A 26,295-nucleotide genomic window follows, 5' to 3' on the forward strand; every position below is an offset into this window, starting at 1 on the left:
TTTAAATTGGAGCACTCTGGAACATTACCTGGCGATGAAATCCACATTTATAGTTGCCATTTGTCTTTTTCATGTCTAATAAAATGAAGGTAATTGCAAATGTGTAGCATGACTGTTTTGAAATCCTTATACTGTTTTCACTGAATAGGCACATTACAGGAAACAGGAATAGAAAAGGAACTGAGAAGACACAATGTGCTGGCCACGATTTTTTTTTTAAACAAAGAAAAATTAACTTGTAAGCATCCAAAGGGTTTTAGCTGTTTGATGGACATAAAGAAATCTTCCATAGAGTAAAACTGGAATGTCTGCCTGTCTATGAAATCAAAAAACTTGTGTTACGAAGAGATCTTTCTGTATCCAGGTACACAACATTTAAATAAATGTCCTCTTGACCAAGTGCAATGCCACAGCTGTCACTTCCATTTTAGTTCACATAAAAAAAACACAACACAAACCAAAACAAAACAGAAAACAAACAAACAAAAGCCTTCATAAAACCTATTACAGGCTATCAGGCAGATAGAGACTGCCTGACTATCCACCCATTCTCTGCTAATACACAGAGCACGTATGGCTTTTGATGCAAAGAGAGCACAATTATGTGTTCTTAGACAAAACAGCAAAAACAGTGAAGTTTTACATTTTTCTCCATAAGGGATCTAGGATGACTACACTGTGAAACATGGTTATTTTGCATGCACACCGATTTGCTTTCAGTTGCAAGTGGCTCCTTTTGAATAATCAGTTGCAATTTATGGTACTTTACTAAAAAGAAAAATGTCTAACTACATATCTACAATAACAGGCATTTTGTTTTAAATCAAGGCAATACGATGATCAGTATGATTTTTTAAAAAATTTGGTTAAAAAATATAAATGATCTATAAAGTGAAGGTCACATACAGTGTGTTATACTTCACGGCTGAAGGTATAATTAGGAGTTAACTGTTGGCACTCATTATTTCATCTGTGTAAATATTTCTGTATTTTTATTAGTAGCATTGATACAGAACACAGTACAAACAAGACATACTGGAGAGAAACCTCTCTCTCCCTGTGTAACATAAGCAGCCTTCTATTAGCTTCAAATTTAAGTCAGGCTAAATGCAAAAATCAACTTCCAGAAATTTTACAAGTGGAGTTCATCTCACTGGAAAAGGACTCAGGCATACTGCCATTTACCTTGTATTTTCCTTTAATAATGCCTTCAAATAATCTTTCCTTGGTTCCATAAAAAGGCAAACAACCGCTTAGCAGGATAAAAAGGATCACACCACAACCCCAAACATCTACAGGCTTCCCATAAGGTTCCCTTTTCACCACTTCTGGGGCCATAAAATGAGGTGTTCCTACACGTCCTAAATGGAAATAGAAACAAAACAGAGTCAAAGTGATGTGTGTCAAACATGTAAATAAAGAAGAATATCACTGCATTAAACTAAAACAGTATTACAAAGTTTTCTTCATAGATCAAACTTTTATTCCTTTTTTTTCCTTAAATATTTATTAAACACATCCAGTGAGACAAATCACTACATTCTATTTTGCTTGATTTATACTTTTACAAATTGAGTAATATTCTACCCTAACCCCACAAAATGTGAAACAACATTTATATAAAAGCACTAAGATTCCCCAGTGGAACATGGCACATAGATGTAAAAATACCAATTTGGACAACCTTGGAAACAGGGATTACTTATTCAGAGAGCACATACAAAGATACAGAAGAATTCTAACTCACACCTCTTACTTGAAAAAGCTGCTATGCAAGGGCATAATCTGCTCTGTTGATCTGCCCAAACCTTAGCCAGTCTGCTGAAATTGCCAGCAAGACTGCAAAATGCTAGCAAATGTGTTATTTACTTATTTGCTGCTAACAGCATCTTCCTGCAGATAAAAAGATAATGCTGATTTGTTCTACCTAGTGCTTTCAAAGATCATCACACAGTAATGGTACTCTACTGATTTTATGTTGGAGAGAATGTACACACACAGAAATGAAACATATTTAGTATCAACTAAGCTTCTGGGTGGATAAACTGATTAGAATGACTTCATTCAATTGCTATGTAACACATTAAGCCAAATAAAAGCAACAACCATTTTATCTCTATATATAAATGTTTCCCAAGCATTCTAAAGATGCTTGTTTTCACTGAAAAGCACTTGCAAAGGTACAAGAGTTACATTTTGAATGATCAGGGCATCACTGATGGTTAATGAACAATGAAGTCTTTGGATAACACTTGTTTCACCAAGCACCAAGAGAAGAAAAAAATTCACAACTAGCAAATTGTTACTGCTTGTATCACTTTCATAAGTTAATTCTTGCTTACAGATAGGAGTTTCAGGAGTTCAGAGTTTCCATTCAAGGCCACTGTGCTGGCTAGGAGAGTTTACAACGTGTTAGCACATCATTTATTCTACTGAGTTTTGTCTTGTAGCAGATTCTTTCTTGACTAGCCTGTCCTGCATGCCATCTGAATGTGATTTAGTTAAGTCACAGCACTGGTAACAAACACCTGGGAGGCTATCTCGCACTAGCTTACTCAGTAATGATCAATCTTCATTTATACCACCTAATGCAGCAATATGACCTCACTATGCTATTTAAACTAGTCCCCATTCTTTTTTTGCATCTATGAGGATTAAGAAGTTGACAGAAAGATGGTAGCTTTTCCAGAGTACTGTTCTTAAGGAGAAACAACACCACTGGCAAACTTCATCTGGTTTTGTGTTAAACCTTTTCCATTTCAGTTTATGAGGTTTTCACTCTATCAAATAAATGTTAGGAATATGCATGTGACAAAGGCATTTTTCCTTGCCACTAAGCTAGGCTGGCAACTATAAAGTCTATGCAGTGTAGGCTGACATGATAGTGAGGGAATAGTTCCCACGCAGGGGGAGTAAAATATTGAGATGCTGTAGTCCAGCTTATCCCTCACATCGCTGGGGAAAGAGGAGGGATATTTACTGTGGACAAAGATGTATGGACTTGGGGAAAGCTAAATAATTCTTTTTTTGTTGGTTATACACAATTTATACACCTATGCCCCATTTTTCAGCCTAACTGATAAACCTCAAAGGCAATTCTCTAAGCTCACAAGAATGAGGGGAAGAATTAACTCCCTTGATAACCCGAAGTCTCTCTCTTTTGGATACCTGGGGTCAGGGAGGGGAATGAAAAGGCAAGGTACACATATCCAGTATGCATACGAAATTGCTGTGAACTTTTTTTTTTTCCATGTGCCTGTAAATATCTTATCTATAATGATTTCCCAAGATTTTTCCCTACGGTGCCATCATTGGTGACAGCAAAAGCGTCAGTATTTCCACCTCTGTATCAAGCACTGCATATACATAAAAAGCAACAGCTGCCTGTTCAAAGTACAGGCATATTGCTAAACCTGCTCATGTGACATTAGTGGTATGCATACCACAGTGTGAAAATTTTTGATATAGTAGACATCATGCAAGACCACAAGGCAGCCTGGCTTACCCAAGTCTTGTTTATTTCAGTGGTAAACTTCCTGGCATCTGGGTGTAGACATACCCATTTGCAGTTTTGGAGCAGGTGTAACCTTTCTTACACATTCAAACGAAAACCAACAAAACACCCCAAAATATTAGTGGTAATAAAGCTCTTGCCCAAATCTTTTTTTTTTTTTTTTTTTTTTTATCCATATGAATGGAAAAATATATTCTGAAGATTCTGCCTTGCTATAGGACTTTCTAATTGCTGTTGTGAATCCAGGAAGTCAAGAGAAAAGTGGTTATTCAAAAGAAAACAGCAAGACAAGATATCACAAGGACAAACAGAGCTATTTGAAAGAGGCATTAAGCTTCAGGGAGAAACAGTTGTCTGGATCAAGTAGATAATGAAACCAAGCAACCTAAATACTAAGTGATACCGAAGTTGATTTAATGTGTGTTTACAGTAATTACATGCCACCACTCTCAGCTTGGGACCTTGTGTTATTAGGAAATAAGCACTGCAGAGGTGAACATATTAAAAAAATTACTATGTATTGTCAGAGAAGTGGACCTAATTTTGTGGTTTCTTTTTTTTTGCCAGCATACTTGTGTCTGCTGGGCATTCATACTACAGGCCTACAGACAGAAGGCCTACCAAGAGTACATCTTGTTCTGAGGAAAACGAGTCCTTGGCAAAGAGTTACTGGTCCTCCTACATTTTCTCCTGTGTTGTAAAATAGCATATTTAACAGCAACACATGCTATGTAAGCAATATAACAGCATTACTGGGTGCAGGTGCTGAGGTTCTGTCAATGGGGGCTGTAGGGGTGGCCTCTGTGAGAAGCAGCAGGAGCTGGCCCATGCTGCACATGGCCTGTAGGAGCTGGCTCCAAGATGGGCTCACTGCTGGCTGAAGTTGAGGCAGTCAGCCAAGCTGGTGGTGCCTCTAGGAAAGCATATTTAAGGGCAAAATGCAGCATAGCAGTGTGAGGAGTGGGGGAAAATGTGTGAGGAACAGCCCTGGAGACACCGAGGTCAGAGAGGCTGAAGGTGCTCCAGACACTAGAGCAGAGGTTCAACCCCTGCAGCTCCTGCAGGAGATCATAGTGGAGCAGATACCCACCCTGCAGCCTGGACCCACGGAGGAGCAGGCTTATCCTGAAGGACTGCAGCTAGAGCTGGGGAAAAGTGTGTGGAGAAAGGAGCAGCAGAGGGGAACCGCTATGGACTGACCCCAGTCCCCGCTGCTGCTCAGGGTGGGGTGTCAGGAGCCTGGGAAGGAGAAGGAGGGAGGTGATTTAATTTTTGTCTTTCCTGTTGCCCCTACCTATTTGAATTGGCAATAAATTAAACTGATTTTCTCCCAGTCAAGTCTGTTTTGCCTGTGATGGTAACTGGTAAGCAGTCTGCCATTCTGTATTTTCTGTCCTTGTCCTGATGAGAAGGAAGAGTTATGTGTGTATGTATGAGTGACCAGTGGGAGTCTGGCCCTTAGCCAAGGGCAACCACGTGGCTGTGCTGGTGTTGATGTACAGAATACTGATGAAATGGGGCAAAATAAGATGATTTTTTTAACAAGAATCGAAGTTGCAGCTTGCTCCTTTCAATCTTTTAATTTCTGGTTTTCATATATTGAGCATCACCTTACCTGAATTAATCACAGGCTGTATAAAATAAGTAATCTACAGTGTCAAGAGTGTATGAGAAGTAATTTTTTTTCCTTTTTCTCTTAAGCAAATAATGTTTCAAGTTAAAATGACTTTGCAGAAATCAATAAGCAAGAAAAATCCTTCATTATTCATGTTTACTTGAAAATATATGCAGAACAGAATACTTGCTTGAAATGGAGCATTAATCAGCTTCCCTAAAGTTTGAAAGCAGTGTCTTGATATTAGACAACATTTTTTAGATTTCCTTTCCTCCCTCTATTTCTCTTCTGGACTATAGCACTAGGAAATACAAAAATACTTACCTAACTACTGAATATGAACAAGGTGCAAACACAGCTTGCAACAGTACACTTAACAAAATTGCAGACAAAACACAACATGCATTTTTATGCTGCACCCTTCCAATATTCATTATCAACAGCCTTCACCATATTACAATATTTTTCCACATATTATTTCTAACAGAACAAGAAAAACACAACGGCTTCTTGAGATTTATTTCCTAATTTCTATGGGATATTGGACAAATTATAACCTTGTTATCTCAGGCTTCCTATTTTGCTTTATCTTGGGGCCATTCAGTGTTATGTCACCAGCACGTGAGGCTGCACATTATTTAGAACACATGAGCTCTTAAAGACAAACTCTGGGAGAAGCTTAAGTTAAGAGACCATCCCAAATCTTCTTTCTCCTGTCTTGGAAGTTAAAGAACTTGAATCACAGGTAGAAAAACTGGATCTTTGTTGCCCTTGTTCAAAACCAGAATACCATAAAAATCCACATTAATGAAGTGCTTGATGTTAAGCAGAAGGACTAGACTGGCAAGGTAATAGGTAAAATTTTACGCAGCTGTGTAAGAACCCAACAGACTGCTGCTGTAACTATTTTTAAAATGATGCTACTTAACAGCATGCTGAAAAATCAGTACTACTAAATGTTAATACTCACTTCAAATTTAAGATGAGAACTACATAAACGCAAATGAAATGAGACAAAAGGCCAGGCTAACCTAATAAAATATAGTCATATACTACTGCTAGATTATAAGTAGTGAAAATAATCACAAAATGATTTGGTTTTGCAGCCTTTCTAATGCAGATTACAAGATCCTGATAATTTAGTCATGTGGGCAGACCACAGTTACGTCTCTATGAAAGAGCAAGCCCAGAATGAGCAGAAACTTGTCTGGTTGAGATCTGAAATGTCCAGTCAAGCAGAAGAAAAATGCATACATATGTGTGTGTGTGTGTGTATATATATATATACACAAAGATGTTTGAAACACTATTAAAAAAGCTAATTTCTGGGGCAGCTGTCATCTCCATGACAACTAGCTACTACACTGGGGTCAGCAAAAGAGGAAATGATGACTTTGAGGTTATTCTAGAAACTTATCTGAGCAAGGAGTACTGCACTTAGCTCAGCAAAATGAATGGAGTATGAACTCACATAGATATTATTTTTCCTGTGTTGCAACTACAAGATCTGTAAGGTGACTGTCAGTAACAGCATAAACTAAATCTACAGACAACAAAGGTTGTAAAATCATGGATACTCAATGCTCTTTAAGCCAGTTATCACTCTTGCTGATAATTACCAAGCAGAAAATTTGCACTCTATATATATCCAGTGTAAGACTTTAATATTGTTCAAAACAGTTTGAGTGTTTTAAAATATTTCAGAAACTTTTGCATTTTCTTTGGTGTTTTTGCAACACCTTTGCATTTTTTTGGAGGTGGAGTGAGACAGAACAGCAAGCAAAGGCATTTTCCCTTTAAAAGGTATCTTCTGCCTGCCACAGGTCTTTTTTTCTTCTAGATACAAGAGCACTCATAAGACACATTCTAATGACTGCCCTTGCAAAATAACATCACTATATTTGCATAAATATTGCATGCATGCACACACACATGATTTTCAGTTGTATGTGAGAAGAAACCTTTCAAAAGACTGGAAATCGATTTGCTCCCTGTCTGCTTCTAAGCTCTCCTTAAGAGTTCTAGAATAGCATTAACTGAAAATCATTATATGAAGATGCATCAGTGGCACCTGTTCAATGTGATACTTGCCCCCATCCAATTCTTTGCAAATGCATGTTGCAAAGTGTATGCTGTCTCAGGAAGTGCTTAATGCCTGAATGGTCACAGACATCAGACATCTTAGTTCTACAGACAAGCTTTCTGACCTGTCAGTTTTGAGGCATATTAGTAGTGTGGAAACTTATAAAATTGCTAATTTTGCTGATCTTTTTTTCTGTGGATAAACAGAGCTTCAGTCTTCAGATGTTGTCAATCTGATACCATTTACAAGCACTAAAGATAAATTTTGACTTACCTTTGATAATTTAGTTTCTATGACTCTTTCCATATTATTCCAGACAATAGGGCTATGCTTTCCACAAGAAGAAGAGTATATAGAGAGACCCAATCAGATTTTGTCATCCCTAAGGCAGGGGATTGATGACCAAGATATCAGAAGGAGAGTCTTTCAACAGCAGTAGTATCTGAACGATGTATTAGGAAACAACTGGAACAAATAATTTTTAGGAAAAAAATGTGAGGTACTAATAAACATCACCATCTGACCTCTCACAATAGTGTACTATGAAATATGTTCTTAAATTAAGAAGTTTCTAAAAGAGTGGGATGTCCAGAATAATGTGGAAGGAATTGAAGAATCACACACATCAGATAAATCGTACTTTATAACTTTTAATTCCTTTCCACATTACTCCAGACAATAGAGATGTTTAAAGCAGATGTAGGGAGAAGATGAGTGGATTAAAAAAAACAAACAGGGAATTCAGCCTCAGCACAGAAGATTGTCTGAAGAAAATCTGTTTTAAAAGATGTGTCAGTAGACAACTGGACACCTGAATATTAGTGTTGAGAAATGAATACACAAAGATTACATGACAGCCAGAAAAATTATAATAATTGATTCACTGGCCTTTTCAGCCATAATACTATGATGTGGGAAGTAAACCTGAGCTGACTTTTAAACACATTAGCCTCCTGTAAGTCCTCTCAAATCAACCTAGATGTGAAGTGGAATTTCTGACACAGTAAACCACAGCTGTATCCTTTAAATAAAACATAATCTATTGAAGACAAAGATTTGAAGCATCTCAATCGTTTTTGTTTTCAAAAAATAAAATAAAATCAAACATAGTGAAATTGTTTTTGTTTTGCAGAGGAACGAAACACTTCCACTTAAGTGAAAGAAGAATACTAGTGCAGGACCTCAGTTTACAAACATTTTACCTGTCCTTGGAAAAAAAAATTAAGATTTACTGTATAATTCAGACACTGATGATGAGATGGAAAAAAAAAAAAAGCTAGATAGCATAAAAAAAAAAATCCAAAAATACAATTTTAAACTGGTGTATAGAAAACCACCAAGAAGATTATTTTACATGAATGGGAACAAAACAAAAATAAAGAACTTAAAAGAGATTTTCTCCCAAATTTCATGGTCTTATTTGTAGGGAAATTTATGGTAATGCCTTCCTTTGCTATTTTTGTAGTAGCTTTTGTAGTAGAAGGCCAGGTGACAAAGAACCAAGAACACTTGGTATTTGTGTGCTCTAAGATTTATGTGCTTAAGAACATACTAGATGTTTTCCATCTATGTGGTTTTGTTAGGATCATTGAAGATACTACATGATTCTGAAGGAACTTAGGGGAGCTAACTTATAGTACATAAAAATCAAAACTGGACTGGATTAGCAGCAACATTTTGCTGCTAATAGAAAAAAGTAAAAATAGGTCAACTGTCCATCAATAAACAAGACTTAACAGCTAGTTCAGAACCTCATACCATTTAGGTCTAAGCAGTTACATTATTTTCTGCTAGGTGAAGCTGGGAGAAAATTAAGTGCAGGAAATAGCACTTGCGGATTCAATGGCTTTTGTTTCACAGCATGGCTGAGGCTTGCAGGGACCCCTGGAGGCCACCTGCCCAAGCAGGGCCACCCAGAGCAGGCTGCCCAGGGCTGTGCCCAGGTGGCTTTTGGAGGTCCCCAAGGAGGAGCCCCCACAGCTCTCTGGGCAGCCTGTGCCAGGGCTCCTCACCCGCACAGCACAGAAGTGCTGCCTGCTGCTCAGGGGGAGCCTCCTGGGCTCCACTTTGTGCCCACTGCCTCTTGTCCTGGCACTGGGCACCACTGAAGCTTCTTCTGACTCTTATCCCACATACTAGCTACAAATCCTGAGAATAAGCATAAATGCTATTTGCTGTCTGCCAAACCTGATGACACATTTATTGAAGCTGGCACCGGGGAGGGTCAGGCTGGGTGTCAGGAAAAGGTTCTGCACCCAGAGGATGGTTGGGCACTGGGACAGGCTCCCCAGGGACGTGGTCACAGCACCGAGCTGCTGGAGTTCGAGGAGCGTTTGGACAAGGCTCTCAGACACATGGTCTGCTTTTTGGGTGGTCCTGTATGAAGCCAGGAGTTGGACTCAGTGATCATTGTGAGCCCTTTTCATCTCAGGATATTTTATGATTCTATGATCATTTCAGAAAGCATTGTGACGACTCATACCATTTTCTGAAAGCAAAATTGCCCATGCAAGAAGACAGAGATCGTAATACAAGACTGCTCTACTAACTCACTGACCTCTCAGGTTCCACTACTCCCATTGCATCATCACCATGCAAACACGGACTGCTTCCTGTCTACAGCCTGTCTCACAGAAGAGTTTCAGTTACAAATTAGGATGTTCCATCTTAAGATACCTACATGAATGCTTCAAATGAATACACATTAGCATTATTTTCTAAATCTGGTCATAAGAACTGCAAGAAAAAGAGGCCTTCAGAGACTGATAGTTCATGGAAACAGTTTCCTGTAACTCATAATTCTTATTCATTGTACTGTAGCTTATAGGCAAATATAGTGGAATAAAAAGTATTTCCTTACATTTTTCCCTTTTGGTCTTATGGAAAATGAGTTACAGCTATGTTCATTTTTTTTTTTTGAGTAGTTGCTTAACAGAAATTAACTTTCTTAAAAATAAAACTCCACCGGGTTGTTAGTTATTCATCTATCATGTTCCTAAAATCTATTCTAAGCATCTTCACTAGTGACTTATAGTATGATGTCATCTTGTTATCATGAGAAACTTGATTTTTCACTTATGTCAAAAGACTGGGACCAGTTTATTTTCAATATAAGCTGGAACTAGCTGTATTACAAAAATCCCCAATTTTTTTTTTTTTCCCCTCAAAATTTAGGCACACCGAAAGAAAGCCGTGTTTTGTTAAGTTCAAAAAATAATGCCATAGTGATAAGTAAAGCAAAGCTGTTCCTAGACAGTAGGCTTAGCAGAAACTGAGGGAGCAAATTCCATCCTATTTGTGTTTTCCTGGGCAACACACAATCTGGGCCTGTCATGCACAGATGTATCAATATAAAAAGGTAAGCAAAATGGCACAAATGCATGAAAGAAAAAAGTTTAACACTGGTAACTGCTAAATGTTTTAGATACAGCAGCTCCTATTTTAGAAGAAAAATATTACCACAGAATAGAGTGACCAGCACGGATACTAAAGAGCTTTTGCTAATGGCTGAGTTTTGTATGCAAGAATAAGGGAAGAGTCCTATCAGCTGAACATCACTACTGTTACATTACTTTTATCAGGGACATGCTTTTTCTAAGGGAAAGCTATCTATTTTTCTGGCTTAGAATATAAAGCAACATACAAGCATACTCCAAGCAACATAAAATAAGGAAAGATAAAAGCTCTTCTATTTTTGAACACTAGAATCATTTACATAGGAATTTACATTAGGAATTTACATTAGTAATGAATATATTCTTCTAAGATATTTTAGTAATACATATTACTTAGATCCAGAAAGATTAGTAAATATTGTACTTCCTGTACATATAAGACAGTGTATTTCCAGTACTGTAAAAGTTTTAAGGTGTACTTAAAACCAAAACAGGTTAGGAGCACACTGGTTTTTAGGGTCAATAAGAGAAGCTTAATGCCATAACAACTTTTATTTAAGTAAGAATTTATTTTCTGATGTATTACGGCTGAAAACAACCACTAAATAAGGGAAATGCCATGCTAGAGGTGAAATAATTGACTATGTTAAGCAGAATCAATTTTTTTAAAACCTATAAATGTGAAAAAGAATGCGAACATAAGCATGTTGGTTATTTTACTGCACATAATCTTATCTGTAAGGACAATTTCTATTTCATTCAGGAGAAAATTGACAAATAAGATCTATTTTTTTATTATTATTACTACAAAACAGAATTTATATGTAGGGCGTAATAAAAACTTAAACAGTTATGTAGACAATTTCTTAAAAGAAATCGATAGGCCAGTACAGACAGTACCATTAACCTTTACATATGGAATGATACTGTAAAGTTGAAGAAATAAAATCTTGCAAGTTCTGTGTAGGGGAGTGTCTAGTAATATGCCTTCAGAAAGGACTCTGGAAGGGAAAAGAACTGCAAGATGTAGTTTGAGGTACAAGGACTGGAATGGAAGATCAGAAGAAAGAGATAAGGAGTCTGTGAAGGAGAAAACTTGAAATAAGTAGTAGAATTGAGACATTATATGGTATATAAATGAAGTGGAAATACTCTAAGTATCCCTGAAAGTGTGAAGAATTTGAAGCTGAAGGTAACAAGTGCTGATGCAAAGATTACAAATTGAAAGTGACAGTTGAGAAAGAGGAAAGAAAGATATAAAGGCATAATGATATGGCAGAGACTGAGACACATCACAGGCAAAAGATAACTAACAGAGAAATGTTATACTGATGAGGCTTATGAAAAAAAAAAAAGAAAAGAAAAGAAGAAGCTTCTGTAAGTACTGCAAACAGAACTAAAAAGAACTTAAAACATTTACATAGGAAAGGAAGGGCCAGGCCAGCACTGGCAGCTGCAAGGAAGTTGAGCACATGAATGATGAATGGGACTGCAGAACAGTGAATGGTAACAGGAAAGGAAGGGCACGATGAATTTTGGGGAAAATGAAGGATTTTTTTTCCAAGCTGAACTTCAGGTTTCTTGTGAGACAGCTAGTAGTCTGAAAGTAAGTACGATGTATCTGATTAGCTCCAGAAGAGTAACTGCAACAGAAAAAATGGATGAAGTTGTTCAGAGAGAACACAAAGAAGAAAAATGAGAGAATCATAAACAAAACTGTAGGAACTATCATTAAAAAATGCAGTGGCTAAGATATAATTTGAGAAACGTGGCAAAAGCAAAGAAAGAAATGAGCTTCTTATTTAGGAAAAAACTTAGCTTAACTGAATGGGTATTTTCTTAGAAAAGACGTATCTAGGCCTGTAGGTAACAAAAAATATCCACAGTATTATTAATTACTGGAAGAGAATGGAAGTGCTGATATGCTTAAATTGGATTTGCTTTTCATGTTAAAGGTCACATAAAAGCCAAATTGACACAGATCTTTAAAGCAATTAGATATGGAAATGTGAGTTTTTGAAGAAGGTACTGAGATGTATTGAAAGGAAGTTACTCCCTTTTGAAGAAAAAAAAAAGCAAAATTAATAAAAGCCTTTGTTGTGGTCTCCTACTCTGGTAATGAAAATACCAGAAAACTGATTGGGTCTTCCTTCATCTGTGCAGGCTGATTAAAGCATAACCCTATTGTCTGGACCAATATGGAAGGCAGCTAGAGGAAATAAAATTCACAAAAAACAAAACACACTTAGTCAAAAAATATACATCATCAAGATATTGATGTCTTACGCAATAATTACAATGAAATATTAAAACAGGAAAGAATTACACATGGAAGCTAGTAAAATTTTGCTATTAAACAGTGTAGCGTTCTGGCAGAAACTGCTTAAGAAACATATGGGAGCATTAAGGATGCTGTACTAAACCCTTAGTCAATTGCTTTGATATACATTTTACTTTTGACAGCATCTATATTTTGTGTGCTTTGTCAAGCATGGACTAACTATGTCAAGGATTGTACTAAAATGGAAAAATCTTTTCATTTTTCATTTTTATTTTGGTAAAAACAGCGTAAGCCATTGTTGAGTAACATTTAGAGGGATTTACTACTCAGTAAATGTACACACAACAATGTAGTACGTTCTACTAGCAGTTCAGATCAGCTGCATGCATATATTATGTTAGCAAAGTCTTTAGTGAAAGATTATTTTTGAGCCCTAGTTTTGCAGGCCAGGCTGCATAGGAAGCACAGAACTCTGCAGCAGAACATGCATAATATTATATAACTTTGAAGGACAGTTTCTTACCTCCAGCAACTAGCCCAGACTCTCCTAATTGAATTGCTACCCCGAAGCCACCAAGCTTTACTGGGGCTGAATTTTCTTTTGAGGCAAGCAGTACACAGTGTGGCTGAAAACAAAAACAATGAAAAAGCAAATTATTATATTATTTCAAAACATACAATTTGCACCTTAGAACTTACTTTCAAATATTTGCAAACAGAAGCTAGATAAAAAAAATGTATTTTTAAAAGAAATTCTTCATTTCCAATATTTTTGGCACAAGCTGCTCTCTCTTCATTGGTTTTCTTTTCACTTGTACCAAGCATAGTAAAACCCTTTCATGACATAATGGAACTCACAAGGAACACAAACTGAAATCACTATAAAATGAAGATAAAAATGAATGCTGATAACTTCTTTCTTAGTATTGCTTTTTATTTTTACCTTATGCCTTACCCTGTTCTAGCTTCACAACAAAAACATCCTGCCCTGTGACACAGTGGGTTTCTTACAGAGAACATAAAACTTGCTTTGAGCCTTAATCATAGAAGTCACTAATCACTTTCCAGCTGCAGGAAAGAAACGTAACATCCCTGTGATGCTTCTAGTAAGTGATGATAAAACTGGTTAGGTTTCTAAACTGTATTCCATGCACAGTCATCCGTACCTTTGATTTTCTACAGTCTTTCACTATAATAGTGAGGTATAACATGTAAAAAAAGAATAGTACTATGTGACTATTTGGAAGGATAGTGACTGTTGTGGGAGGAAGCAACATACTGACAAAATCTACCAAAATGCAATTTAGTATTTAATACACATAGCCCAACTACTGCAATTAACATCGATCAACTTCCTACATTTACTCAGAGCTACCCTTTGCACAGTCAACTGTATTATTTAAAAGGATATCAGATCTGTACACCTCTTCTTGAGGAAATGTTACTGCTTAAATTAAAAAACTAGGAACTCAAAATAGGATGCCCTACATTCTTTCAGTATTTTCCTTCTTTTCTCACAAGACAAGTATGTGCTGCCCTAAGTTAGATTTTCTTGTACACTCGTCCTCCTGCAAGGAACCTGAGAGAACAAAGCTGCTTACCACACAGAGGATCTAAGGTTAAATTGCTTTTGGGGGCGAACTAAACTGCTCAAATCTGAAACAGTGGAATTACAACTTCCCTGTATGGATGACCAAGCAAAGAGTGGAACAATCCACATGCAAATTCTTTCTATACTATTTTGTGCACTACCTGTATTGTATGGTTTTAATTTAGGTTGAGGACCATTTTGTATGACACCCACAGTTCTCTAATACTCAAAGCCAAGCTTACTATATTAGACTTTGAAGGATATAATTATCATATCAGAAGACTGAAAAAGCTCAGCTTACCCATAGTCTCACCTATATACTCACAGAGAGTCATGACCTGTTGTTACCTTTGATACTTATCATTTCACAGAATCACAGAATCACAGAATTTCTAGGTTGGAAGAGACCTCAAGATCATCGAGTCCAACCTCTGACCTAACGCTAGCAGTCCCCACTAAACCATATCCCTAAACTCTACAAGAGCTCTATTTACTTCTTGGTATAGCATGGTAATCAGATTTTGTGACATAACTATAAATACCTGCGCTTACACATTTTGGTCCTATTAATTATCAGGATGGAATTATGATAACATAGTAACATCAAATTTTTTTCTGCAAAACTGGAAAACAACAAGCTTGGCTCTGTTTTGTCTAGTTCAGCTGGGTCTTGAGGAGGACTCAAAAGGCATAAAAACAAGCACAGAACAACTTCAGGTGATCACTGTCCCAAGTATTTGTACTACCTAGTAGCTAACTAGCAGCAAGGGTATTCCAATAAAAACATGTGATGAAAATAAAAATAACACTCCAGACATGTTGTATGGTCTTAGATGGGTATCTTTAAAAGGAAAATAACCATTTTAGACCTTTGAGCCAGACTAGTGCAAAGGTACTACAAGGGGCTCAATCTGACTACCTAAGAAATCATCTGTAACCATCCATTTCTCTTTGGAAAGCTGTAATTGTATGAGAGCAAGTAGCTTCAAGGAAGACTGCAGAGCCTGTTTGCAAGTCTAACTGAAACCCAGTCCCAAACAAGCCTGATTCCTAGACAGATGATATATTAAGAATGTTAACATGCAAATTTTTATTTCAAATACTAAGGGGAATACTGAGACAACATTCTTGAGTTATCATTAAATTCAGGCTACCTTATTTTAATAGTACTTCTAGAACCAATTTTAAAATTTGCAATTTATAAACGTGATCTTCAACCCCTTACATCCTATTTAAAATGTTACCAGGTGGTATCATCTCCAGGTGTTTTATTATACTTCTGCCTTATTGAAACTGTGAAGCTGCACACTTTCACATTCTATCACCACTGCCACTTTGAGTGAAAAAAATGAACCTCAGATTTCTCACTCCAAGCAAGGAGGGAAGGCAGATGGATAAGGTCTACACCAACAAAGGAAAATGTGCCACTTCACTATGGTGTTGATTTCTCTTTACCTTACACATAAAACTTTAAGAAGCAATACTATTTCCATGCTGTACCAACATAATGGCTTTTCAAAAAGGAAGACACTGGCATTAATCACCAGAAATAAACTTTCTCTGAAAAAAAAATCCAAATCTCCAATTCACAGAAAACTTTAAGATAGAAGCTCTCCCAGAAAAACCCAAATTAACAACAAAATCAATCTTTTCAATAAACTGAGTTTTGTTAGTTAAAAATACCTTCAAATAAACACAACAGTTGCAACACTAGTTAAAACTTCCCCTTGTTGCTAATTGCACTGTGTCAGCTGATTTTCATACTTTCATAGAGAAGCTGGTACTCTGGCTTTCTAATAAGAGGACATGCATGTTACTCCTCCCTGTCTTCAGCAGTGGTTTTCAAAATCAGCAGAAGCTCTTAAAACAGAAATGGTAAGTGGCTTCTTTTATACTTAAGATACACTAAAACAAATTACTATTGAAATGTCTCTTAATTACAAAGGCACTACCAGCCTTCAGACTTTAATTCATCTGTAATTACAGCTGGTGTGCATGCCTGCTTACAGATAACAAAACTTATGTTTCTGATGTATCTGCAGTGTAACTGCTTTTTTCCATCTCTCATTCACCTAAAATGTGTAAATTAACTATGCAATTCATGATGTGAAGCATTTTTACAGATAAGCAACAGACATAAGATTTTAAAACAATATATAGATTTTACCACGTATTTGAAGGTACTGCATTCTTTTTAACCAGAAACAACTTTCAAAATTACTTCTAGCTCATACCTTACTAAATGAAAATATGAAAAGACAGCAGTAATTTTAAAACTGCCAACATATTGCCCATATTTAATGCAATTTTAAGATCAGCCAACATGAAATACTAAAATATTTTACCGCCTTCTCAATAATTCAGACTCTGTATGTACATCAGCTTTTACTATGCACTTTGCCTAAAATGCTACCATAGCTATATCACACATTTAAATGCAAATTTGCATTTTTAAGACCAACCATGCAAATAAAAAACTATTTTAAATTTGTGTATATGGTAAAGAGTGTTTTTTTTTTTTTTTTTCCTACTGTTGTTGGAGACATCTGCTCTGAATACCAAAAACAATTTTGCAGTTCTTTTGAGATTGAGAGAACAGAAGCTTGTTGCTGCAAACACCAAATTTTTACCACTGTGGCGTACAAATCAAGGAAAAAAATTATATTATTAATAGTCATAAGTCTCTAAACAGTTCTTTGCTATTCCGCTGTGCTAACCACTTTTTTTTTTTTTTTTTTTTTTTTTTTTTTTCTTTTGGGAGGGAGCTTTCTTTCTTTGGTCAAAGCTGATTTTTATCTTTTAGACTGTACCTTCCTGGTGAAAAATAAGCTCAGTGAAATTAAAAACTTTATGAAAATAAGGAAAGATGTGAAAACAATCTGTTACTGCATAATGTAGTTTTCAAGCTAAAATTAGTTTCCTTGCACAATCTTGATTTATGAACTTGCAACAAAAGGAAAAAATACGTACATTTAAATGAAAATATGAGTTATTAAAAAGAAGCTAACGTAACAGTGCTGACTCACAGTGTTACAACAGATTACATGGCCAAATAAACATCAAATGGCAATTGCTTTTCTGAATGAAAACCAGTGACTAACAAGCAAGGCATTGGGTACTTACCTAAAATCAATAGCATTGAGTTTAGAATTGACTTAATATACATGTATTTTTATGTATTTTATCAAACTGACAGTACTTAGTTATGCTTACACTTCATTGCATCTTAATTTTTTTTCTCAGTGTCAGAAGAAAAAAACCCACAAAAATAACATGAGAACATTTGATTTGTACTTACAGATCAAGCAAAAAAATGTAAATTTCTATTTTTTTCAACAAAACGTAGTAGTTGATTTTAAAACAATTTAAGATAGTAATAAAAATGTAATAATAAGAATAGCAATCCGGGTGAGTACTCTGTACCATCTGTTCTTGCCCACTTTGCATGAAGAAAAACAGGGAACTAAATGTTCTAGCATTACATTATATCATGGTATTTGCCTGAAAGTCCTTCTTCTACTTGGGTACAATTTGGTGCATTTACTTTATTTACTTATTGTCTTATTTGTAAGACTATGTATATACCTAAGACTACAAAGCAAGCAGAGACACAAAAGTGATCCTATGATGATTTAATTCTTAGATTTTCTCTTTGCATCCTTACAGACCAGCTAAGAAAATCCTCATAAATGATGGCTGCAGCTTCAGCTGACTTACTGACCATTCCTCCACACAAAGCCTCCTGGAGTAACCAAACCCACCTAGCCACAAACGCCTCCGAAATTCAAAACAACACCAACTGTTTCTTAGAAGATGATGCGCTGTCATTTGCTTTAATACTTTTTTACTCTGTCATTTTTGTTGTTGGATTGGCTGGAAATGTTATAGCCCTGTTTGCTTTCCTGTGCATTCACCAGAAGAGGAATTCCATCCAAGTTTACTTGCTAAATGTGGCCATTGCAGACCTTCTGCTGATCTTCTGTCTTCCCTTCCGAATACTGTACCACGTTAACAATAACACCTGGATGTTTGGACATATTTTATGCAAGATTGTTGGAACTCTATTTTACATGAACATGTACATTAGCATAGTATTGTTGGGACTCATTAGTCTAGATCGTTACGTAAAAATAACTAAGTCTGTAAGGCGTCCTAAAATGATAACTGCTACCCAAAGTATATATATTTGTTGCGCTGTGTGGGCACTTGCACTAACAGGATTTCTAGTAGTAGTTGTACCATCTTTCTTTAAGAGTGAGGTCAGAAATTCTACTATGTGCTTTCATTACCGAACTAAAAAGAATGCAATGACAGAAGCAGTTTTAAATTACATTATTGTCATAATCTTTTGGACAGTTTTTTTCCTTTTGATACTTTCATATGTTAAAATTGCCAAGAACCTTCTGAAAATCTCAAGAAGAAGATCTAATTTCCCCAATGCAGCAAAATATACCCAGACAGCAAGGAATTCCTTTATTGTACTAATTATTTTCACCATCTGTTTTGTTCCATACCACATCTTCCGATTTGTCTACATTACATCACAGTTACAAAATCCACCTTGTTATTGGAGGGGAATCATTCACAGAAGCAATGAGGTGATGCTCATATTTTCATCTTTTAACAGTTGCTTAGACCCAGTTATGTATTTCCTGATGTCCAGAAGTGTCCGTAAGACTGTATTCCAACTTATTTGTAGAAGAATTCATGGAGATTCAAGCATAACTCTGGAAAGTACTTCAGAAATAAAACTTGGACAATATACACAAGAGCGATTTTCTACTACCACTCCCCACTCAAGTTCTGTTAAGAAGAAGTCTGATCTGATTAAGTAAATGGGTAACAGTTTCTCTCTTTGTCACTCTAGGACATCAACTCAAGATGCACCAAATGCAGTACTGTATGGCTACTAATCCTGCCTCATTCTTCCTGTTAAAAAACGAGAAGTTTTACTTCTGTTTGTGAAAATGAGAAGTGACTTTTCTGAAGTACTCCACGGTTGTTTATCCAAGAAAACAAAACAGGAAACGTCCTTAAGTTTATCTCAGATACCTTCTGTGGGACTAATGTAGAACACTAACTCTTCGAGGAGATTTCTACAAAGTGGTTTGCGCCTGTATAGACATAAATATTAGCAATCTGTGTATGTAAACAGCAGATGAATTTTGTGAAAGTAATGTGTCCTATTCAAAAGAGCTTTACGAATCATTAAAGGTTTTATGTACTTCTCGATTTTAATAGGCTTCAAAGAGATCAGCATTTTACAGAACTATTTTTTGCATGAAAATACTTCAGAATTTAGCAACATATGTGGCTTAAACATGAGGTGAAGAACATGACTGCCACTAATTCAGTTATAATTATAGAAGGCACGCTTTATTAAATATAAAAGTTAAAATATACAAACCTCCTAAACATTTTATTATATTTTCAACATTTTAATGAATGTTGACACTGAATACTTGAGGAAAAGTAGCAATGGCTAAGAAAATTAGAAATTCATGAAGGAGAGAAAACATACGGGTATTTTCAGTTAGCTAGGATTTCCTTCATATTCATATAACTGAACAAATTTGGTGGCTTCAGCTACCCAGAGTATTTCAACAAGGAAAATGCTCACCAAACTGAGCATATAAAGCAGAATATATATATATATATAATTATAAATAATATATATATAAATATATATAGAGAGAGAGAAAGTAGTTCTCTTGCACATTGGAAGCATCAGCTTTGACCTTTGCTTAAGGTCAGTCAACTAGTCTACTTACCCGTTCATGTATTTATAAACTAGAATTTCAAACTGTAAAGTTGTATAGAAAAAAAGAGGGCTGAAGGTGGTTGTTAGACACAAAGACATGCAAAGAGGCACCTATACAGAGAACAATTTAAATGTCTAGCATGAGAGGCCAGAAAGGTGAACAGATTACATACCAGATGGTAGCTCTACAAAATAAGGATCTATTATGTCAAACAAGCAATATTGCTCAGGTTGATTTCGATATTGATTTTAATATTGATCAGTATTTTGATATTGATTTTAATATGACTCAGTAACTTCTCTGGTGGATTGTGTGACTTCTTATACCTAATCTATGTCAAAACTTTCATTTTTTTTTTACTAATCCTGTACAATATTCTGATTTTATAGAAACTACTCATAAAACTCTTACTGAACAAAGAAAACATAACAATTCACCTCTCCTAGATATAATTGTGGTTTAATTTTTATGTGATTTTACTTCAGTTTTGGTGTCCTGGTTTAGGCTAGGATAGAGTTATTTTTCTTAAATAGTAGCTGGCATGGTGCTATGTTTTGGATTTAGGATGAGAATAATGCTGATAACACCCTGATGTTTCAGTTGTTGCAGAGCAGCATTTGCACAGAGCCAAGGACTTTTTGGCTTCTCACGCTGCCCTGCCAAGGAGCTGGGAGGGGACACAGCAGGGACAGCTGGCCCAAACTGGTCAGAAGGAGAAGAGGGGATGTTTGGAGTGATGGCATTTGTCTTCCAAGAAACAGCTGCACACGATAAGCCCTGCTTTCCTGGAAGTGGCTAAACATCTGCCTGCCAATGGGAAGCAGTGAATGAATCCTTTGCGTTGGTTTGCTTGTGCAGCTTTTTTTTTCCCCTCAGTTAAACTGTCTATATCTCAACCCACACATTCTTGCTCTTTTACCTTCCCAGTTCTCTCCCCCAGCCTGCTGCGGGGGAGCGTGTAAGTGGTTATGTGGGGGCTAAGCTGCCTGCTGTGTGAAACCACAACATTTGGTTCAAGTGGATGCAAACAGGTTAACTCAGGTACAATGACGAGGCTGTGTGGTTTATTTTATATATACACATATATATATATTTACAAAAAAAGGGCAGGGTTTCTTAATCTTCAAGAGAGTGTTCTATTTAAACCAGAATTTTCATCAAAAGGATTGCAATTCATGGACTCTGCACTACTGAAAAAAAATAGTATTCTGGACATCCTTTGGTAAATAGTGTAACATTTACTTGGTTACTACAACCTTATTTTGTAAGCAATTCATGAAAAGACAACAGGAAAATGTCAATACTGTAGTGCAAGTTCATGATTGTGGTCCGTTATGTGAATACTATTATATAGGCTTGTTTTTAACTTTTTTTTTAACAGTGAAAGCTGTTAAGTACTTTCTTCCAGAGGAAAGCCTTAAACACCCATATGTACTTGCACTGATTAAGCGGGTTCTACATCACAGCCACTCTCTACAGATTACAGAGAAGGAGCACTACAGAAGCCACGTACAGTATTAACAGATGTTTTTACAGAAATAAATAATTTAGAAGAAATACTGAGTAACGCTTTCCTAGGACCACATGCCACAAACTACAAGTTGTCAAAAGCATTTCAACAGATGATCATCTATCGCTTTCATTAGTCACTGCACACGAGTAATGAAAAACAAATGTTACCCAAATATTTTAGAGATTTTAGGAGCTATAGTTCAGTTGTTTGCATTGGGCCAAGCCGTAGCACCTACAAATAAAGTTAGTCAAACTTGGGTGTATAAGATACCCAGGGAAAAGCGAAGAGATTTGTTTGATGGAAGTCGTGCACCAGTTACAGAGGTGCTGTTAGAGAGGAGCTAGCACAGGAGCTCCCTGAGGAGCTGAGAAACTCTGGGATAAAGGAGATACAATGTAAGTGGACTCTAGCAAGATCACTTACTAAAGGTTCAAAAGAAACCTGGTATGTTACATGTTAATTCTTGCTTTGGAACTCGTTGAAATTTGGAAATAAAGCTTAAAAAGTAGATAGCTTTTTTCTTTGTGACATTCCTCAAGAATATGCAAATAGATAAATTTACAAATACGTTGAATACAATCTGGAATGAGTGACAGTAAGGAGGTGACAAAGTTTTCACACAATATACAATTATTCAGAGTAGCCAACCCTAAAAAAAGGGCAAGACATCAACTCTCTGCACAACAGCAATATAACAGCAGAGACGTTGTTAAAATTAGGAGCAAAAAAAAAGAGAAGTCATCACTGTGATATTGTATAATTTGTATGATACAGATTCTATTCAGAATACATTAAATAAATCAACTCTTTGGCTCAGAAATGGAAACCTGAAAGAGGGCACAATAAGTTTGTAATGCCAGTTATGGCATGGAAGAGGGGAAATGTGAAGTATGATATGCTCTTTGTCTGAGTCCTGATATTAAGAGAGCAGCAGTTAGAACAAAAACAAAACAAAAGAAACAAAAAAAACAACAAACAAACAAGTGAAACTACTTCATTTTAGATTTCCACGACTGTGTAAATTCAAGACCTTCGAGATGTTAAAGGTCTGATGGCTTTAGACTGGCTCAGAAAGAGATCTGAAACTAGACAGTACTGTCATGTAGGAAACAATGACTACTGCACCAAAAGCAAAGGCAGGTACTTTTGCTATGTTTTAATATTTATTTATTTTTTTTCCTGAAAACAGTTTTCCCAACTTCTGAGGGCAAAATGTTGGGTGCTGCAAACTGGTATTACTGAAGAGCAAACAGCCTAAAGCTCTTGAGAGGTCTGCTGAAAAATACACCATGAAATTTCAAGTGACCATGTAATTAGTCACTTCAGTAGTGTTGTACTGTTTGTTACTTCTTGTCTTAGCAACGCTACCTAAGTGGTATGAGGGCCAACTTGCAGTAATTACTTGCTAAGTAATTCAGATCACACTTTTTTTTTTTCCTCTTTTACTTCCTAGCAGCAAACACAATTGTGATGCTGTATTTATACATGTTATAACCTCAGAATAGCATGCAGGTTTCAGTGGCATTTCTGTAAGACATGATAAGCACTGCTACAAATTGCAAGACAGTCAGTTTACACCAATTTACAGATTCACTTATGTATCATAGAAAACTCTGGGATTATTCCTTCAGTTATGTTCTTCTTTCTGTAAATACACACTAACTCAACACGTTTCCATAGTACCCATATGAACTTTATTTTCCTTCTTTATTCAAAATTAGAATTACCCAAATTTCAGCCAGTAAACAAAAATGCCACCCTTTTTAACATGTAAAATGTTCATATTCTTCATTAGAAGAAATACTAATTACATATATAAAGAAAATGCATATAAAGCATACATGCCAGCTAGTCACTTTTATACTTTTTAGACTTGACAAATGTATTTATAGCTACATTCTCTTACACATATTCCTTAAAATAAATGGGAAAAATAAGCCAAGAAACAAAGCTGTTTCCCAGAAACAAGCTTGTAACTTGAACTATAAGCATATCCAAATGTACCTGGTTTGAGTAACCAACTTTTGTTTCTACGCTGAAATTCACTGTTATTACCCTTTTAACCTGCAAACCATTATTTTTCACAAGGGAACGAAATTACCACTTATAACCCAACATGGAAAATTTTAATTGAACACCTTTCACAACATCAGTCAATGAAAGCATAAGAGAGAAGTGCAACTTACACCACTGATGAATAAGCAAGAGTCATTATTATTCCCCCAAATGGAAAATTCACATGTGGACACCTTAGTTTTATGCTCTCTCTGAAAGTGCATACAGAATCTGGGGGACAGGAGGGAGCTGTACACAGTACAACAGCACAAATAAAGCAGACAAAGAAAAAGAAACCACTGATAATATCCTAGCAATCCAAAATGTATTTTCAACATATTCTCTGTAGGGCTGGGAAACTTTTGCCAGCCTTTTTTTCCATGCCTTACACAAATTCCCAATTACTGAGGGTACCCTAGTGAGGGAATCCAAGAAAACAGGGAAAGCACTACAAAGCTGTTACCACTCACTGTTTAGAGATGCAATAGGTAGGAAAAATCCTTAGTACAAAAGTTGTTCACAGACATCACAAGGGTGGGAATAGCTGGGGGTAAGGGATGATGCTGCAAAAAGCCTTTACAATCAGACTCCACAGTTAGAGTGGTAAATATAGATGTAAGTACATGAATGGTAGAGAAATGTCCGATTGTGTATCACGCTACTTCAAAATGAGAAACAAAATGAGGAAGAAAAGAAAATCAGTGTTTATTTCTAAGTTTATATTTTAATGAACTGAATCAATTACTTAAAATATATCAGAAAAATATAATTTGCTACATGATGCCTTCAGAAGTTATCTTGCTTTTGTCTGTAAATCATGAGTCCCGGTTCCTTTAAGTTTGCATACAGAGGGACAGACTGCACACCTTTGATCTTATCAAAAAGCAAGGCCAGCTGCTACAGAGAACTCTCTAAGCACAGATATAAATGACCATGTGCTTTTAAAAGAAAAATATACTCCCTCTTCCTCCCACAAAAACTCCCACTAGGTAAAGATGCTAACATATGGTCAACAACACATTGAAAGCTTCATAAAAAGACTTTTGCCAAGGGGCCTGGGAATGTTGTTTATCAGCAAGGAATTCCTTTTGTAGACAAAGCTCCCCAGTTTAGAGCCAGCAGAATCTATCTATTGGTATTTGAATACCATTTTCACCTTTATTACCATATTTCAGGTTTTCATTTTTTGCTTGGTTACTTTTGCATTTCCTCAAAAGCTTAAGAACCACCTGGGAAAGCCAAAATGCTCTTACATACAAACATCTGACTTGAAAAATACAAATTACAGTATGGTAAAAAGAAAAAAAAAAACAAACACAAAACAAACAAAAAACACACAAAAACACACAAAAAAACAAAACAAAAACAACAGAGAAAGCTACCTACTTGACTACAACAATCATTAAAGTTCTCATGTCAAGAACTGATTTTGGAAGTTAAAAATAAGAATTATCATGACCAATATGCAGTCACTGCTTTTTAAAAATCAAATATTGTAAAGGAGACCTCTGGAGGCCACAAAAAGAATTTCACCAGGGGAAAAAAAAAATCAAGGTTTTTAGCATTGAAGTCCTGAAGTCTAAACATTTTAGAAGATGATTTTTATTGGCAATATCAACTTCAAGCTAAGTTTCCCAGCTTAAAGGCATTGTTTAGCTTGTGTTTTCTGTGTGTAAAACAACTACCTAGAGAGCTGTGAAACACTTAACCTTGCATATTGTGACAACCAAATGATCATATGTATGGGTGCAATATAACCCAATGTCTATATCACTAAGGATGCTAGAAATACTACAAAGTAGTAGTTGCTAGAAATATGCAACTTATATTGCATGCACTTGTAACTCATCAAACAACATAAGAATACTCTTATCTATTTTGCTGAACTGCAAGGGCAGTTCTTAAGCTGATGAAAGTAAATCATTAATTAGTAGCAACAGGAGACAGTCTAACAGAGATCTAACTCAGACCCACCAAATATTTTATATCCACTGATTCAGTACAGTGCTTGATTCAAGTAAAGTAGATTTCAAAATGAACTTAGAGGACTTCACTTTGATCAGGATTTCTCACAATATAAAATACATATACTGACTTAGAGCTAAAATCCTCATCATATCAAGTCAGAAGGGCTGGACACACACCGGGTCATGCCGTCAAGGAGAGCTGATAAACAGGCAGGGAGGAACCATGGTGGTCTGCACCAACTCTCCTGATCTAGATGTCCAATTAAAAATGGATACCATGTTGTGCTTTTGTCCTAGAGTTTATGCAGTCAATAAACTTTCAATTTTAATGTTTAATTAAAAACAAATACACAAAACAAAAAACAACCCTCCAAAACCCAACAATGCAGTAAAATTAAGTACCAAAAGTCAAAGTTCTAAGCAAGCTACTTGGTAAATTATTTTTTGGAAAAGAAACATGGATTGCTCACGTAGTAGTCAAAGCATCTTAGAGACTTATCCTGGTATTAAAAGCCACCC

General features: G+C 36.0%; 2 protein-coding genes across 6 annotated transcripts in view; one reads left to right on the forward strand and one right to left on the reverse strand.

Annotated features, from left to right (window-relative positions):
* CASK (calcium/calmodulin dependent serine protein kinase) overlaps positions 1-26,295 on the reverse strand; it is a 214,316-nt gene that overhangs the window by 79,236 nt on the left and 108,785 nt on the right. For all 4 annotated transcript variants that reach the window (XM_082779340.1, XM_082779339.1, XM_082779342.1 and 1 more), the window contains exons 6-7: positions 13,412-13,514; positions 1,186-1,361 (exon numbers count right to left, since the gene is read on the reverse strand). In XM_082779340.1, coding sequence (XP_082635466.1) covers positions 1,186-1,361; positions 13,412-13,514 — 279 coding nt within the window. The remainder of the gene's footprint in view (positions 1-1,185; positions 1,362-13,411; positions 13,515-26,295) is intronic.
* GPR34 (G protein-coupled receptor 34) lies at positions 16,266-22,503 on the forward strand. Of its 2 annotated transcripts, XM_082753616.1 has the most exons (3): positions 16,266-16,354; positions 18,146-19,077; positions 19,347-22,503. In XM_082753616.1, the coding sequence occupies exons 2-3, from the start codon at positions 18,169-18,171 to the stop codon at positions 19,413-19,415; spliced, it is 978 nt and encodes a 325-aa protein (XP_082609742.1). In that variant the 5' UTR covers positions 16,266-16,354; positions 18,146-18,168; the 3' UTR covers positions 19,416-22,503. The 2 variants fall into 2 exon arrangements, with proteins under 2 accessions (XP_082609742.1, XP_082609741.1); XM_082753615.1 differs by having other exon boundaries at positions 18,146-22,499.

The sequence above is a fragment of the Aythya marila genome, assembly GCF_965140915.1.
Source record: "Aythya marila genome assembly, chromosome: 1".
Lineage (NCBI taxonomy): Eukaryota > Metazoa > Chordata > Aves > Anseriformes > Anatidae > Aythya > Aythya marila.